Genomic DNA, 15701 nt, shown 5'->3' on the forward strand with positions numbered 1-15701 from the left:
GAAATAGTTGATGATTTTATGATCTGTTGTGCAACAGTCATCTGGTTATAATTTTAACCAAAGTTTACTCAAACAATAAATGCAGATATTTAATACATAGTTCTTACCTAAAGAATACCTCTATCCGAAGACCAGAAGACTCCTAAAAAGATCATCAATCATCAGATTCATCACCAACATTTGGCCAGCGTCACCGACATCTGACCATTATCAGCCACATCTGACCATCATCAGCCACATCTGACCATCATCACTGACATCTGACCATCATCACCAACATCTGATCATCGTCACCAACATCTGATCATCGTCACCAACATCTGACCATCATCAGCCACATCTGACCATTGTCACCGACATCTGACCATCGTCACCAACATCTGACCATCATCACCAACATCTGACCATCATCAGCGACATCTGACCATCGTCACCAACATCTGACCATCGTCACAGACATCTGACCATCATCACCAACATCTGACCATCGTCACCAACACCTGACCATCATCACCAACATCTGACCATCATCACCAACATCTGACCATCGTCACCAACACCTGACCATCATCACCAACATCTGACCATCATCACCAACATCTGATCATCGTCACCAACATCTGACCATCGTCACCAACATCTGACCATTGTCACCAACATCTGACCATCATCTGACCATCATCACCGACATCTGACTATCATCAGCCACATCTGACCATCGTCACAGACATCTGACCATCGTCACTAACATCTGACCATCATTACCGACATCTGACCATCGTCACCGACATCTGACCATCATCACCAACATCTGACCATCATCACCAACATCTGACCATCATCACCAACATCTGACCATCATCACCGACATCTGACCATCATCACCAACATCTGACCATCATCACCGACATCTGACCATCATCACCAACATCTGACCATCATCACCGACATCTGACCATCATCACCAACATCTGACCATCATCACCGACATCTGACCATCATCACCAACATCTGACAATCATCACCGACATCTGACCATCATCACCGACATCCCTACACTGGCTTTCGCTCAGTGTCCTCCATCTCTCCCCACCAATCCTTACACTGGCTTCTGCTCAGTGTCCCCCATCCCTCCCCACCAATCCCTACACTGGCTTTCGCTCAGTGTCCTCCATCCCTCCCCACCAATCCCTACACTGGCTTTCGCTCAGTGTCCCCCATCCCTCCCCACCAATTCCTACACTGGCTTTCGCTCAGTGTCCTCCATCTCTCCCCACCAATCCCTACATTGGCTTCCGCTCAGTGTCCTCCATCCCTCCCCACCAATCCCTACACTGGCTTTCGCTCAGTGTCCTCCATCCCTCCCCACCAATCCCTACACTGGCTTTCGCTCAGTGTCCCCCATCCCTCCCCACCAATTCCTAAACTGGCTTTCGCTCAGTGTCCTCCATCTCTCCCCACCAATCCTTACACTGGCTTCTGCTCAGTGTCCTCCATCCCTCCCCACCAATCCCTACACTGGCTTCCGCTCAGTGTCCTCCATCCCTCCCCACCAATCCCTACACTGGCTTTCGCTCAGTGTCCTCCATCCCTCCCCACCAATCCCTACACTGGCTTTCGCTCAGTTTCCCCCATCCCTCCCCACCAATTCCTACACTGGCTTTCGCTCAGTGTCCTCCATCTCTCCCCGCCAATCCCTACACTGGCTTCCGCTTAGTGTCCTCCATCCCTCCCCGCCAATCCCTACACTGGCTTTCGCTCAGTGTCCTCCATCTCTCCCCGCCAATCCCTACACTGGCTTCTGCTCAGTGTCATCCATACCTCCCCGCCAATCCCTACACTGGCTTCCGCTCAGTGTCCTCCATCCCTCCCCGCCAATCCCTACACTGGCCTCCACTCAGTGTCTGCCACCCCTCTCCACCAATCCCTACACTAATCCCTACACTGGCCTCCTCTCAGTGTCCTCCATCCCTCTCCACCAATCCCTACACTGGCCTCCTCTCAGTGTCTTCCATCCCTCTCCACCAATCCCTACACTGGCCTCCTCTCAGTGTCTGCCACCACTCTCCACCAATCCTTAAACTGGCTTCCCATTACTCAGTGAATTAACTTCAAAATATTGACTACAACATAGAAAGCCATTTACAGCTATTCCCCCCAAGCTACATTACATCACCTATCTTGTCTCCAAATATCCCCCAAACCTTCCTCCTAGACATGTGCACAGCAAAAATTTTCGTTTATTTCTGTTTCGTTTCTGTTCGTTTATCGTGATTCGTAACGAGTCGTAATTTCGTAAGACGTTAGTTATCGTATTCGTACTCTTTAGTATTTTCGTAACACTCTTTTTTCCGTTTCCGTTTTTTTTTGTTAGTTTATTTTTCGTTGAATCGAGATTCGTATTTTCGTTATGTTTTGTATTCTGCTTCGTTCGTATTTTTTGAATGAATTTATTTGTTTATTCGTTTTTACGTTGGTATATTTTTCGTTTTTTTAGATTCGTATTTACATTATATTTACCATCGTGCCGCATTCGTATTTTCGTAGGAAATAGATCTTCGTTGTTTTATCATCATTCGTATTTTCGTGTCTTGTTTCATTCGATTGTAAAAACGTGCTTTAGTAGATCTTAGTGCATTCGTAATTCAGTTAAAATACATTTTACGTTGATTCAACACACTACTCATTGTAATTTTGTAAATCTAACTTGGCTGCGATAGACTACTTGACGGTCTTACTGATACTGACTGATTATTACTTTCGTAAGATTGTTTGAGTAAATTTGTAATCGGGCCTTAATTCGTTATTTTACGCAATGTGTCAGAATTGCTCCGCTAACGCTGCTAATGTGTGTTGTAAATCATTCGTACTTTCGTAAGTACATCGCAGCAAATCTTAACCATTCGAAAATGTCATACTTTACTTTCGTTTTCGATGCGCGGCTTATAGCCTCCGCCCCTGGACTCCATTTTGAGACGGTGTATGAGTGCGTGGTTTGGCGAGGGAGGAACAGAGAGCAGGGCAGAGGTGGGCTTGTCGAATTTCGACTTGTTTTTGTGTGGTGGTTTCACTGGTTTGCTATCTTTTGGGCAATTAAAATCATGTATAGGAGTGAGAATGGACATGTGAGTGTTGAGACTGAGAGTGAGAATGTTGGTGTTAGTCAGTGTGTTGATGTGAGACTTGTTGGTGTGACTGAGAGTGAAGTGGAGGAGAGGTGTGGAGCAGATGAGATGAGTGTGGTGGAGGAGAGGCATGGAGGGGAGAAGAGGCATGGAGGGAAGAGGAGGCGTGGAGGGGAAGAGAGGAGTGGAGTGGAGGACAGGTGTGGAGGAGAGGAGAGGAGTAGAGTCGAGGAGAGGCATGGAGGGGAGAGTAGGCATGGAGGGAAGAGGAGGCATGGAGAGAAGAGGAGGCATGGAGAGAAGAGGAGGCATGGAGGGGAAGAGAGGAGTGGCGTGGAGGAGAGTAGTGGAGTGGAGGAGAGGAGCGTAGTGGAGGAAAGGCGTGGAGGAGAGAGGAGGCGTGAAAGGGAGGAGAGGAGGGTAGTGGAGGAAAGGCGTGGAGGAGAGAAGAGGCGTGAAAGGGAGGAGAGGAGGGTAGTGGAGGAAAGGCATGGAGGGGAGAGGAGGCGGGGAGGGGAGGATTGGTGTGGAGTGAAGCCGAGGCATGGAAGGGAATGTGGAGGTGTAGTGGAGCGGGAGCATGGCAAAGAAAGGAGACATGTGGCCCCTCCTATGTCAGATAGTGCGGACTCAGATGTGCAGCAGAACAAGCGAACCAAGAGACAGAAATCAAGGGGACCCATATATACCAAAGAGGAGAATGCTGCATTGGTTGCTGCAGTATCAAAAGAAAAAGTGACACTCTTCTGCCAATCCGTGCCAGCATCTGAGAAGTCAGCAGCCTGGGAACGAGTCCGGGACTCCGTGAATGCGGTCTCCAAGTTTCACAGGCCCACCAATGGCGTCAGACACAGGTAATTAATATTAAAATATTCTTTCACTCTTGTGTAAAAAATACACAGTTTTGTAGTCAATAACAAAAAAGTAACAGTTCAACGTAACCAAAAAATGTATTTGTCACAGCCACATGCTGAACAGTATACATATAACCATCACAATGTGAAAAGAAATGTGGTTTTCAAAAAACATTAATCTAAGTATTTGTTTTTTTATTAATGTAATTGTAATGTTTATGTACATTTGCAGGTTCTATGATTGTCGGGCAACGGTTACAAAGAAGATGCAGAGGCTTCGACTAGGACAAAACCGAGGAAAGCCTATCAAGTTGCGAGAGTGGGAGGCGGAGCTAAGAGATGTCCTTCTGGCAGAGGATGTCCCTGGATTCAGCAGCAGGGGTCAAAATCATAGAGCTGGTGGTGAGGAAAATTAAATATATCATTATAATTTATATATATTGCAGTTATAATATATTTGTAAAGCTATCTTATTGTTTATGATGACTACACATGTATGACTTTTATTTTTATTTTTTTACATTCATGTTTTCCAGATCAAGAAACATCATCCTTGGAAGGATCAGCTCCAACTCCAAGTACATCCTATCAACAACATTCTGGTGGTGAGTACCCAACACAAAGGATATCTAATGAACTGCTATTTACTACTTGGACCAAGTCACTGTGCCATGCAGACCGTCACAGTTGAGACAATTAGGTGCCGTTTCTGTCTCCCTGGCTACTCAGCTTTCACTATCACAGTCGAGAGCAGAAGGCTCGTTATGCACAGTGAGCCGAAAAAATAGCAATGCAAAATAGTGGGCAGCAATAGAGCAGCTGAAGAGAACTTTTTAAAATTAACCAGCAGGTGATTGGTTGGTTGCTATGCGGCCCTAACAAACAACATTATGCTGGATAACTTCAGCAACTTCTGCTCCACCCACTATAGTATTTATTGTGTCTACGGTTCTGTGTGCCCAAGCAAGGTAGCAAGGTCAGAGCTGTGGATGCTGAATTGTGACGGGGGCAGAGCTGCGTGGGGCTGTTAGGTGAAGGTGGGTCAAGTTGCAGGGTGGGACAGAGAACACAGCTGTTCACATGTGCTGTGAAGGTGGGTGAAATTTACCACTGTGAAGGGGGTTCAGATCAGAACATAATTGTGAAGGGGAAACTGTCATGTGAAGGTTCTGATCAGGTTCTGAAGGTTCTGAAGGTTACATCAGCTTCTGAGGAAGCTGATGTAAGAAATGTGATTTTTAAATCAAAAGGTGGGTATAGTAGTAGTATGTATGCACCCTTCCAAATTCAAACTTGCCTGCTTTCATTTTGTGACTAGATTTTGAGGGATGCCGAGAAAGGGGTGAGAGCTCCGCCAACAGCATAGTTTGAAAGGGAGTCCTTCTCTCATCGATCACAGGGGGGGAAGAGAGAGGAGAACACATCGATAACAGCTTTGATTTGACATTGCCGTGTTCCCCGCCGCTTGCTGCCACATACATCCCCTCCTCCGGGACTTTTATCCTGTCCAATCCCAGGACGGGCGATCTGTAAATTAAAGTTTCCTGGCCATGGGGCAGGGCTGTTTAGTAGCGGGAAAACATCAATTGAAATGAAAGCGTTTATCGCTCTTTACCTGCAGCACATGTAGGCTGCATGGTGGGCACAGGGTGCATTGGTGGGCACAGGCTACATAGGTGGGCACAGGCAGGCTTCATTGGTGGTTTTGGATAAAGTTGGTGTTAATATTTTTTTTTAATATTTTATTCTGCATAAAACAATTTTGTGTCATTTAATGAGATAATTTATGAGGGCGTGTTTAGGGGTTGAATTAGGGGTGGGGCAAGCTAAGGGTTGGGTGTGGCAACTAACTGTTGGCTAGTAACCCTTGAGGCCTGGCTAGTAGCTAATTTAGCCCTGGTACTATGTATATGGGGGTTGTAGTAAATGATATGTAGATACTTGATAGCATATTTTACATATATTTTGTTAATCTTAAAAATTGCCAGAAATGTAACATCTGTTTTAACACATCAGCAACTTCTGATTATATTTTACATTTCCTCAGTCCATTTTTGGTTGAATATTTGATTTCATAGTAGAAAATATTGTAGTTATACGACATATCTCAGGCAAAAATTGTAAATACAGCTGTTGACTTTTTCATGAACATTACCTTGACTCTTCACTCTTTCTTCCGTCTTTAACAGAAAGCTGCATTCAAGACCCTCCAGCATCGGCTTCTGGCAGGACCATTGCTCCTCCTCAGGGTAAGTGCATGATCTGGGAAGAAACAGGACACAGCACTAACTCCATTATCATCATGTACCCTATTTACACATAGGCATTTTCATGTAATACACCTAAAAGTTCAATTTAAAAATTCGTACAAAAATGACACCTCATACCTTTAGAACGTGACTGTGAAAGGGACACTGTGATTTGAAGGGGGATTGATATATCAAGGAGGACTGCGCAAACTGTGGAAATAAATGAGAGTGGCTGTGATGTCAGAGATTCATTCCTATCACAAAGATTTTTTGCTGAACTCCACCGTGTTGAAATTTTTTTTCTGCCTTTGGTTCTTTTAATGATTTTGAATTTAGTAGCCCTTATTGAAAGGTGTTCAACAGCTCTTTTGCGCTTTTTTTTTAAACTACCGTTAAGCCTATAATATCTATACATAATATCTCTATAACCTGTATGGTTTAGAAGATATTCGCCCTGCAAACCTAGCACGGCACACTAAATTACTTACAAGGTTATTAGCTCATAATGAGCTAGTATGCTGTGCATACTAGCTCATTATGCCTTTGCTTTACAGGTATTTTTTTATCTTTTAGTGGGTATAAAAGCGCTACAAAGGTTTTTGCAGTAGGATATCAAAAATACTACGATAATAAATTTAGAAGACATATGCCCTTTTTACCTGCAACCTACTGGGACCCTTTAAGAACTTTATCTTCAACATTATCTTCACTCTTTCTTCCGTCTTTAACAGAAAGCTTTTCAGGAGTTAAATGTGCGTGTCATATGCTGATAAATATGTTATCTAATAAAGAAAAAAGATTTTCTGTTTAAGGCATTTTCTGTTTCTGCAATTTTTATATTGTATTTATTTACTTCTATAAAGGTTATTTTATTAAATAACCTTTTAATTTTTTTTAACTTTAGGATATAAATGCAATGTGTAGATTTACCTAAATAAGTTTAAATTGATTTTTTGTTTTCTCTCAATCATTAATACAACTTATCCCCCCTCCCCAACTCAATCTTTCATTTGCTCCATTATTCAATATTACTACTACATAAAAGTCTAATCTGAATAAATTCATTACTATGAACGCTTTCATCATTCATCAAACTTTGCCTATCTTATCTATTTCAGATCAGCAATACCACCCTGAGAGGAGAGTACAGTGCAGCCCGCACTCTCCTGTTCTTCTTTTGGAGAGGCTGGAGATTCAGCCAGAGATTACCCCTATCATTCCCCAGACTCCTGATTTCTCCCCCGGCCCAGAGGAGGAGCACAGAGGACAAGGTTCATTCATTCAGCCACCCCATGCCCTGATGCCACCTACTGCTGTACCGCCTTTCCCAACTGTGCAGGAGATCATTCTGAGGGAGCTTATAGAATTAAGGTGTGACAACCGAAAACTACAACGAAAGGTCAAAAGGCTTACCCGGCTTACCCATCAGTTGAGCAGGCAGCAAACTGAGAGTTTTGAAATAATTTTGGCCCGGGCAAGCCAACAACACAATTAGGCATTGGACAGAGTATATTTTGTTTACTTGAAGATATTTCCAGACACATTGCTCCAATGCCTGGGAGCTACGATGAACATATAACCAACAAAGACGTTTTGAAAAATGAAGGCTAGACCTTCCTCTGCCCATCTCATCGCAAATTATTATGCAGAATCGATCTTTTTACTGTTCCTTGATTTTGGTAGAAACGTTTTCTTATGCTGCCAAGTTACACCTACCCAGCATGTGTGTTTGTAATTTCTATGAAAATATTTTTTTTTTTGTGAATATAAAACTATTTTTGGTCTAATATTATTATTATTATTATTATTTATTTATATACATCATCACATTATCTGCTAAATTATTATGTATTCATTTCCCACACACAATAGTATTTTATTCCGAACTTCAAACTCTAAGGGCCAGATTCACAGAGTAGATACGACGGCGTATCTGCTGATTCGCCGTTGTATCTGTTGTTCTATCTATGCTATAGATAGCCATAAGATCCGACAGCTGTAATTGTTTTACACTGTCGGATCTTAAGATGCAATACCGCGGCCGCCGCTGGGGGGGAGTTTGCGTCGTAAACCAGCGCCGGGTATGCAAATTAGGAGTTACGGCGATCGACGGCGGTTTTTCGCGTTACATAGTTACATAGTTACATAGTTAGTCAGGTTGAAAAAAGACACAAGTCCATCCAGTTCAACCACAAAAAATAAAAAAACAAAAATAAAAAACACAGTAAAATCCTATACACCCAACTCCATTCCCACAGTTTCACGTCGCAAAGTTAGTCTTTTTTTTTTGGTGCCCTAACTTTAGTCAGCAAGCGTATTGCTGTCTAAAAGTATGGCCGTCGTTCCCGAGTTGAAATTTTAAAAATAACGTCGTTTGCGTAAGCCGTCCAGTAATACGGAATTACGCTACGCGCGTCGCCGTTCGAAAAAAATGACGTCACGGCGCGCAATGCACGACGGGAGTTCGGAAACGGAGCATGCGCGGTAGGTCCGGCGCGGGAGCGCGCCTAATTTAAATGGCACACGCCCATTTAAATTGTCCCGCCTTGCGCCGGAGGCCGCCGGCGTAGGTTTGCATCGCAAGTGCAAGTACTTGCGATGAAAAATTGCGGCGGTGTAACGTATCTATGATACGTTACGCCGCCGCTCTTCTATGTGAATCTGGCCCACACAGTCTACCTTAAACTATTCATTTATATTTTAATGTTTCCCCACTGTTAGTGGACACTGGACAGTAAAACAACACAGGAAGCAGGGGGGGGGGGATACTAACAGCAGTGGGAGTGTGGATACTGGAATAAGATAGCCAGGGTGAAAAATTATAGACCGAGGGGCTAGGGAGGTAGCGGAGGACAATATAAGTAGACATTAGGGAAAAACATGTATCCCACTATCACATCTTGTAAAGACACGTGGAGGCATTTTGCAATTTTGTATCTTCAAATGGTATGCAGCAGAGCTGAGTTAGGCAGAGAATGTACCCGATCGGCAGGGATGGACTGGGACAAAAATTTGGCCCTGGACTTCATCCAGACTGGCCCACTTTGACAGGACAACTCCCGCAACCCCCCCCCCCCCGGCCACCCAAGCCCCCTCTCCCCCTTCACTAGCCCCTAGCCGTTCTACTTTATTAGGCAGTACCACTGGGGAAGCTAGACATTATTTCACCCGGGGCAAAGAATCAGTTTGGTGCCCCCCCCCTTATGGGACAAGATTAGGCAGAAGTGAGAAACTCCCAGGCCATAGCTGTTAAATCAGCTGTCCGTCCCCTCCCCCATGCTCCTCTGTCGTTCCCCCTTGCTCCTCTGGTCCTCCCTCTGCTTCTTTGTTCCCCCCCAGGTGAGCGCTGTGGGTAGGGAGAGACAGAGGAGCTGAGGGGGGCGGCGGTCTGCTGTCACTGAAGCCGGCCCACTGAGCCATCGGTCCACCGGGAAACTCCCTGTAGTCCCAATGGCCAGTCCATCCCTGCCGATCGGTAAACTAATGAGAAAATATCTGCTTTCGCTGCAATGGAATTTTAATCACTATTCCAAAAGATAATACAGTTCCCAGTCTCCCTGTTCTTACCTTGCATGGAGCTGAGCAGCATTCAGATCCCTGGTGGTCAGAATGGAATCAAAATACCAGGGCCAAGATAAAGCATGAGTTTAGATTTGTAGCTCTGGGAAGTGTGGAGGTGATACACTGACAATGGCATAGAAGAAATTATTTCGATGTCAAAAAACCTAAAATAAGTAACACAACTGTATTCCATATATACATCAAAATAACATTTTTGCACATTATGCATTCCATGACACACACCAATATACTTACTCACACCCACTTAAAATATACATATACACAGTGACACACACTGACCCATAAAGACGACACACACTTTAACTGACAGACACACTGGCCAATAAATGAAGTGCCTTGTAAACAAAGCCAGACTGACCCAGACACTTAATCACAGAAAAACACAGACATACTCACATTGACCCTTAAACACACAGACTAACCCCATACTCACTCACACACAATGACAAATAAATGTGATTTATTTAAAAAAAAAAGTCATACAAGTATATCATTATAACATCCTAAGTGGGGTTTACTCTTAGTCTTAATACTTACTATGAAGTGCTGAAAAAACCTCATGTGTTTTTCTATTTGCTTCCTCCTCATCCACATCCAGGTCCAATGTTAGGCATGCATGTGAGACATGACGTCAGTAAATTGCAACTGCAAAAAAAGAGAGAGGGATATAAATTAGAAGAAATAATTAATGGAATGATGGAAGGTGAGTAGGGGAAAATTGATAAGCCACTCACGTGTTTAAGGGTGCCACAGGCAACATACTTAACCAGGATTAAATCCATAGTGTGGTGAGATGTCTTCCAAACGTGAACTGTAATATTTCTTCTTTGAGGGCAGGTGGCAGCAGTCTGCACTGCAGCAAGAGCACAGTAGGAGGAGAGCCCCAGTGTTTGTGGGAGTATTGCGAGCCGTGGAATTGTGGAGTAGGTTTCTTTATGGAATGGTAGCTTTTTTTTTTTGTGGCTTAATTTCAGAGCCAAGGAGTCAAAACATTACTCCAAAAACGAATGAAAAATAAACAAACTAACCCCAGCTTGGGTTGATAACATTCTTGCAAACGGTGGTAGTAGATATTGGATTTGTGAATGTAAACAAAAACTATTATTATTTATTAATTATTATTATTATTATTATTATTATTATTATTATTATTATTATTACCCTTATGCATAGATCTACTTCAATTCAAACGTTTGCAAGTTGTAAGATGTGATGGGAAATAATAAAATCAACAAAAACAAACATAGTGCATGTCAGGATTCAAAATAGATATATCAACAGAAATGCATAAATATATAGTACTTTTAGCTACCTGGAAGACTATATTAATGCTTACCTGTATGTAGGTGCTTGAAATACCTCCATTCATGGTTTAGGGGATAATTTAGAACGATCGTGCATTTTCTTAAGGTGGTCATGCCAGGACTGGCAGACCTGCGTGCATAGCATAGAAGCTGATTATGTAATACTCACCTGCGATCAAAGCCCCCGCTGCAGTGGCCGACACATCATCGGGCAGCAGCATGTAGGCCCGGAGTTACTTCCGGGTTTTGCGCTGTGATTGCCCAGAGACGCTAAACCTGCACGTTTAACAGCGGGATTACATGTCGCCAGCCGTTGTGTCGGCCACCGCAGCGAGGTTTTCGCCGATCAGTGGTATTACATAATGAGCTAGTATGCTATGCATACTAGCTCATTATGATATAGTATGCAGGTATTTGCCTTTGTCTTGCACGTATTTTATTTTTGTATTTTATTTAAAGTGGGCTTGCAACCACATTATTAAATATTTGTATTTCAAAAGCTAAAATCTCAAAGTTAGAGATTGAGAGCCTAACAAGCTAGGATCACCCTTACAGTATAAACTCTTTTTTCATGTTTACAACCTCTGAATTATTTGGGGGGGGGCCTGGGGTCAGGAAATTATAAAAAAAAATAGTAAATAAAATGTTGAGGTAATCAATGTTGCCCACCCAACAAAAAATAAATCTTTGAATTATATAGACTGTGGCTGATCACAGCTTCTCATGCTTGCTGTATCTACATTGTGATTGATACTTTATCGTATATTGTATTCATGTAACATTACTTTTGGTACATACAGTATATCATGACATGCACTATATTTGGTTTTGTTGTATTTATTTTTTGGCATCGCCATCTATACTTGGAACAGGTAAATTATTAACAATATCTTTATCGATTTGATAAACATAAGAACTTAAGAAGTAGTATAATTAGAATTATTCTGTTGTAAAGCTTAGTTCTGGGTAGCCCAGCTTTGGAAGATTGACTTTCAGAAATGCCATCTGCTCCATCAGCTGTGGGGCCAGCTGGGACCTCTGTGGGCACAGAATATTTCCTGTGATAGAAAATACACGCTCACTTTGCACAGAGGTCGGGGGGCAAGAAAGTAGCTCTTGTGCCACCACAGAAAGAGCAGGCCAAATACCCCTTTTCTCATCCCAATACTCTAATGGATCTGTAGTGGAGGCCAAATGGGGTTCAGACAAGTATAATTTAACATGATCTGACACAATGCTTCTTTTCATGGTGGGCATTTTTGTGGGTCCAACTAAAGTATGTAATGCCAAACTCCAAACGTCAGGTCTTCTAGTGGAATGCTCAGCAGTGGTTGTACTAATAACAGTAGGTGATGGTGGCACAATGTCACTATCAGGCTCCTCCTGATCTTCTTCCTCTTCACCCTCTGCCGGCCTAAACAATTTTCGGTGACTGTCAAAAACCCTCTGAATTAATAGATCCCTATAGGTGGTAAGGGAACTCTGAATTATTGCCATTTTTCCTTTAATGCGTGGATCGCACATAGAGGCAAGCATTAGCTCAGGGCATGCCTCTATGAGCTCGTTCATCCTTCTATTCAATTGTCCCCTCAGTCTCTTTATAATTGCAGCTACATCTTGAACTATGCCGCCAGGCAAGGGCTCGCTTTTGTTTAGAAAGCCATCCATCTTAGTGATAAGATAGATGTAGAGAGGGATTACTTGAGCCAGACTTGCATTCTCTAGGCTCAATTTTTCTGTTACATCTCGGAAGTGGCTAAGCACAGCCACCACCTGACTAATTATTTTCCACTCCTCCCTGCTTATTGGCCTTGCTACACCAATAACATGTTCATTTGACATGGCGTGTATTGGCTTTTGCTGTTCCATGATACGTTCGAGCATCTCCAAAGTGGAGTTCCAACGGGTGGCTACATCTACCTTCAAGCGGTGCTGTGGAACGCAAGCCTTACTCTGCTCAAGTCTGAGTATGTGACTGTCTTTCACACTACGATGAAAATGGGCTGCTATTTTTCTACAACTGTCTAAGATAGCAGACAATTTTGATGTTTCACTTTCATCGTCCAAAGCAGACTTCACAACGAGATGCAGGGCGTGTGCAGAGCAACGAATGCCAACAAATCTGCCATCTCGCACTGCCTTGAGCATGTTTGCTGCAGCATCAGTGACTATAAAGCCCATCTTTGCCCGTGTGCCTGACTCCTCCCCAAGCCACTGCGCCACCATTTTCTGAAGTGCACGTAAAATATTTACAGCAGTGTGCTGGTCGTCCATGACTTCAGCATGCAACAAGAATGTGCGTTGCCCATGCTCAGGAGGTTCTGCTGCCTTAGCACCTGTGCTTCTCATTCCTGCTTTTGGTTTGTTTGGTTGTGACTCCTTGGGCTGCCACCAGTGAGCCGTCAATGACAAAAAGGCATGTTGCCCACTGGGAGCGCTCCACAAGTCTGTAGTAAAATGGACAGACTGGCCAGCTGCTCTGCCCAGCTCCTCTTTCAGTAATCCAACACAGGAATTATATAAAGAGGGTACAATTTTCCTACTAAAGGTAGTACGGCAGGGGAGAACATAGTGAGGTGCAACCACCTTCATGAGGTTTTTAAATGTATGTCCTTCAACTATATTAAAGGGTGCTCCCCCAACTGCTATAAGTTCCCCTATCAGACGGGTGATTTTAAGGGACTGTTGACGAGACATACCCCTTGATTGGAAACTGGGAAATTGTTGCAGCGTGGGCTGCTGTAAAGGAATGGGGCGACATGTGTCAACTACACAAGAAGTCCCTTCATCTTCCTGCCCCTTGTTGAGCCTTTTGGGGTTAATGGCAGCAGTAGTGTTGCTGCTTCCTCTCTTTTTACTAGGTGGAGCTGCAACTCCACTTTCTTCTCTCAGCAGCACCGGTGTATGGTGTGCACGGAAATGGTAATTCATCCCGGCATTGGTTAAATGGGCTATGTCTCTCCCACGGCTCACTTCCCTGCCACATAATTTGCATTTCACCATGCGCCCGTCACCAACAGTAACAAAATGTTCCCATATTTTTGATCTGCGGTTCCCAGTGGCCGGTGAGGATTGTTTTACAATTGCCTCTGGCTGATGGGTATGTGCAGCTTCCGTGTCTTTGGAGGAATTTGGTGGACTAACAATGGTGGCAGTTGCACTACTTGGATATGAAAGACATTTAGGCAAAACAACTAAGCCTGAAGAGGTTTGTAATGGTGCAGGCAATTTTTTTTTTGAAGGTGAGGAGTCGGGAAATAACAGAGGGGACTCAGGGGCAGAGGAGTAAGGACTCATAGATATAATATCCTCATGAATTTGGTTTACAAGTTGTGCATTATCCTCTATATTAAAATCTAAATCAATTCCTTCAAGGTCAAGGCCTTCAAGGGTCAGACTCTCAGGTAATTCTACTTTAGCAGCATCCTGTTCTGCCAGGTGCCTACTTGGATTAGGATTAGATACTGAACTATGAGAATGAAAAAAGATGCTGCTATTATCTGTTTCCAATATATTGTGTGCTGTTTTTACATCTGGAGGCTGAGCAATTTGCTCCTCCTCAAGCTGTAAAATTTCAAGTTTTGGCTGCCTAAAATTATGGACACTAGCAACAACCTTTGCAGGAACTGCCCGTGACCGGCATGTCTTGTAAAAAACATCTGGGGTTACAGTTGGCCTATATTCAGAAGTTGTTGTTGCTGTGTCACACTCAACTTTTTCCTCTGTTGCTTTCCTCATGGTGAGAATGTGAGAATAAGTGGGAAAAGTACAAAAAATTTTTATATTAGAAATATTATTATTGTGTTTTTTTTCAGAAAAAAATACAAATGATAATGTATTCTGAAAAATAAAGGTATTGAGGACGGAGTATGATTGTTGATTTATCAGGCCTTACACAATTGGTCAGGATTAAAATGCAACAAAGCTCTACTAATCAACTTCTACCACCACCATTTATATCTTAGTAGAGTACTGGCTGCTGCCTGGGCTGGCCTAGTACTAGACTATAATGGCACTGGTGGCTATGCTAAAGTAAAAAAAATATATAGGCAAGATAATAAAACACAGTCCTACACTGTCTCACAAAAGGGGAAAAAATAACTGCAGAAAATATGAGAAAAAATGAATAGTAATCAGTGAGCACTGCATAATAAGTATAAATGTATAATTTCTAAGTGTCACCAATGAGTGAGTCACTGAGTCACAAATCCAACACCACACACACCCTGTCTAGAATGCAGTCTGACGTAGGAGAAAACTAAAATATGTCAGAGATATTTACAATTACAAATCTAGGAATGAGAATCTAGAGTATGCTTAAGAAGTTCTCTATAACAACTACAAATTAGCTCTAAGATCCACAAAACCGGTGCAACCTACCCAAAGACACCCTATCTGGACTCTGGATGGAATGAAATGCAGTCTAGCCTAGAAAAAGACACAAGGTCAAGGAGCCACTAGATAATGAGAAAGAAGCTCATTGGGGGAAGGAACAAACCTCTTCAGGGGAAGGGACAGGGCTTAGTGGCTATTGGTCAATGTCCAGAAGTATTTTAGGAGAAACGAAACTGAAATTACCTTATTTAT

At 43.1% G+C, this 15701-nt stretch overlaps 1 protein-coding gene and 1 long non-coding RNA gene across 6 annotated transcripts; one reads left to right on the forward strand and one right to left on the reverse strand.

Moving 5' to 3' along the window:
* The first annotated feature begins 3592 nt into the window (after positions 1-3592).
* LOC120942905 lies at positions 3593-8015 on the forward strand. Its single transcript, XM_040355858.1, has 5 exons — positions 3593-3979; positions 4212-4381; positions 4516-4584; positions 6169-6228; positions 7347-8015. The coding sequence occupies exons 1-5, from the start codon at positions 3738-3740 to the stop codon at positions 7721-7723; spliced, it is 918 nt and encodes a 305-aa protein (XP_040211792.1). The 5' UTR covers positions 3593-3737; the 3' UTR covers positions 7724-8015.
* On the reverse strand, positions 4157-10933 carry LOC120942906. 5 transcript variants are annotated; one of them, XR_005750261.1, is made up of 6 exons: positions 10545-10932; positions 10348-10455; positions 9796-9953; positions 6888-7010; positions 6135-6438; positions 4157-4375 (listed from the first exon to the last, which is right to left on the reverse strand). It is a non-coding gene; the product is annotated as an uncharacterized LOC120942906 (long non-coding RNA). The 5 variants fall into 5 exon arrangements; XR_005750260.1 differs by having other exon boundaries at positions 6135-6241; positions 6367-6438; positions 10348-10931; XR_005750259.1 differs by having other exon boundaries at positions 10348-10932.
* Between the last annotated feature and the right edge of the window lie 4768 nt (positions 10934-15701).

This window comes from Rana temporaria, chromosome 6, assembly GCF_905171775.1.
Source record: "Rana temporaria chromosome 6, aRanTem1.1, whole genome shotgun sequence".
Classification (NCBI taxonomy): domain Eukaryota; kingdom Metazoa; phylum Chordata; class Amphibia; order Anura; family Ranidae; genus Rana; species Rana temporaria.

What these genes read in the sequence shown, in the direction of transcription:
- LOC120942905 (XM_040355858.1), top strand. Translation starts at nt 3,738, where the DNA reads ATGTCAGATAGTGCGGACTCAGATGTGCAGCAGAACAAGCGAACCAAG. An exon ending in TCAAAATCATAGAGCTGGTG is followed by an intron (nt 4,382 to 4,515) that starts GTGAGGAAAATT and finishes CATGTTTTCCAG; the next exon opens with ATCAAGAAACATCATCCTTG. An exon ending in CTATCAACAACATTCTGGTG is followed by an intron (nt 4,585 to 6,168) that starts GTGAGTACCCAA and finishes CGTCTTTAACAG; the next exon opens with AAAGCTGCATTCAAGACCCT.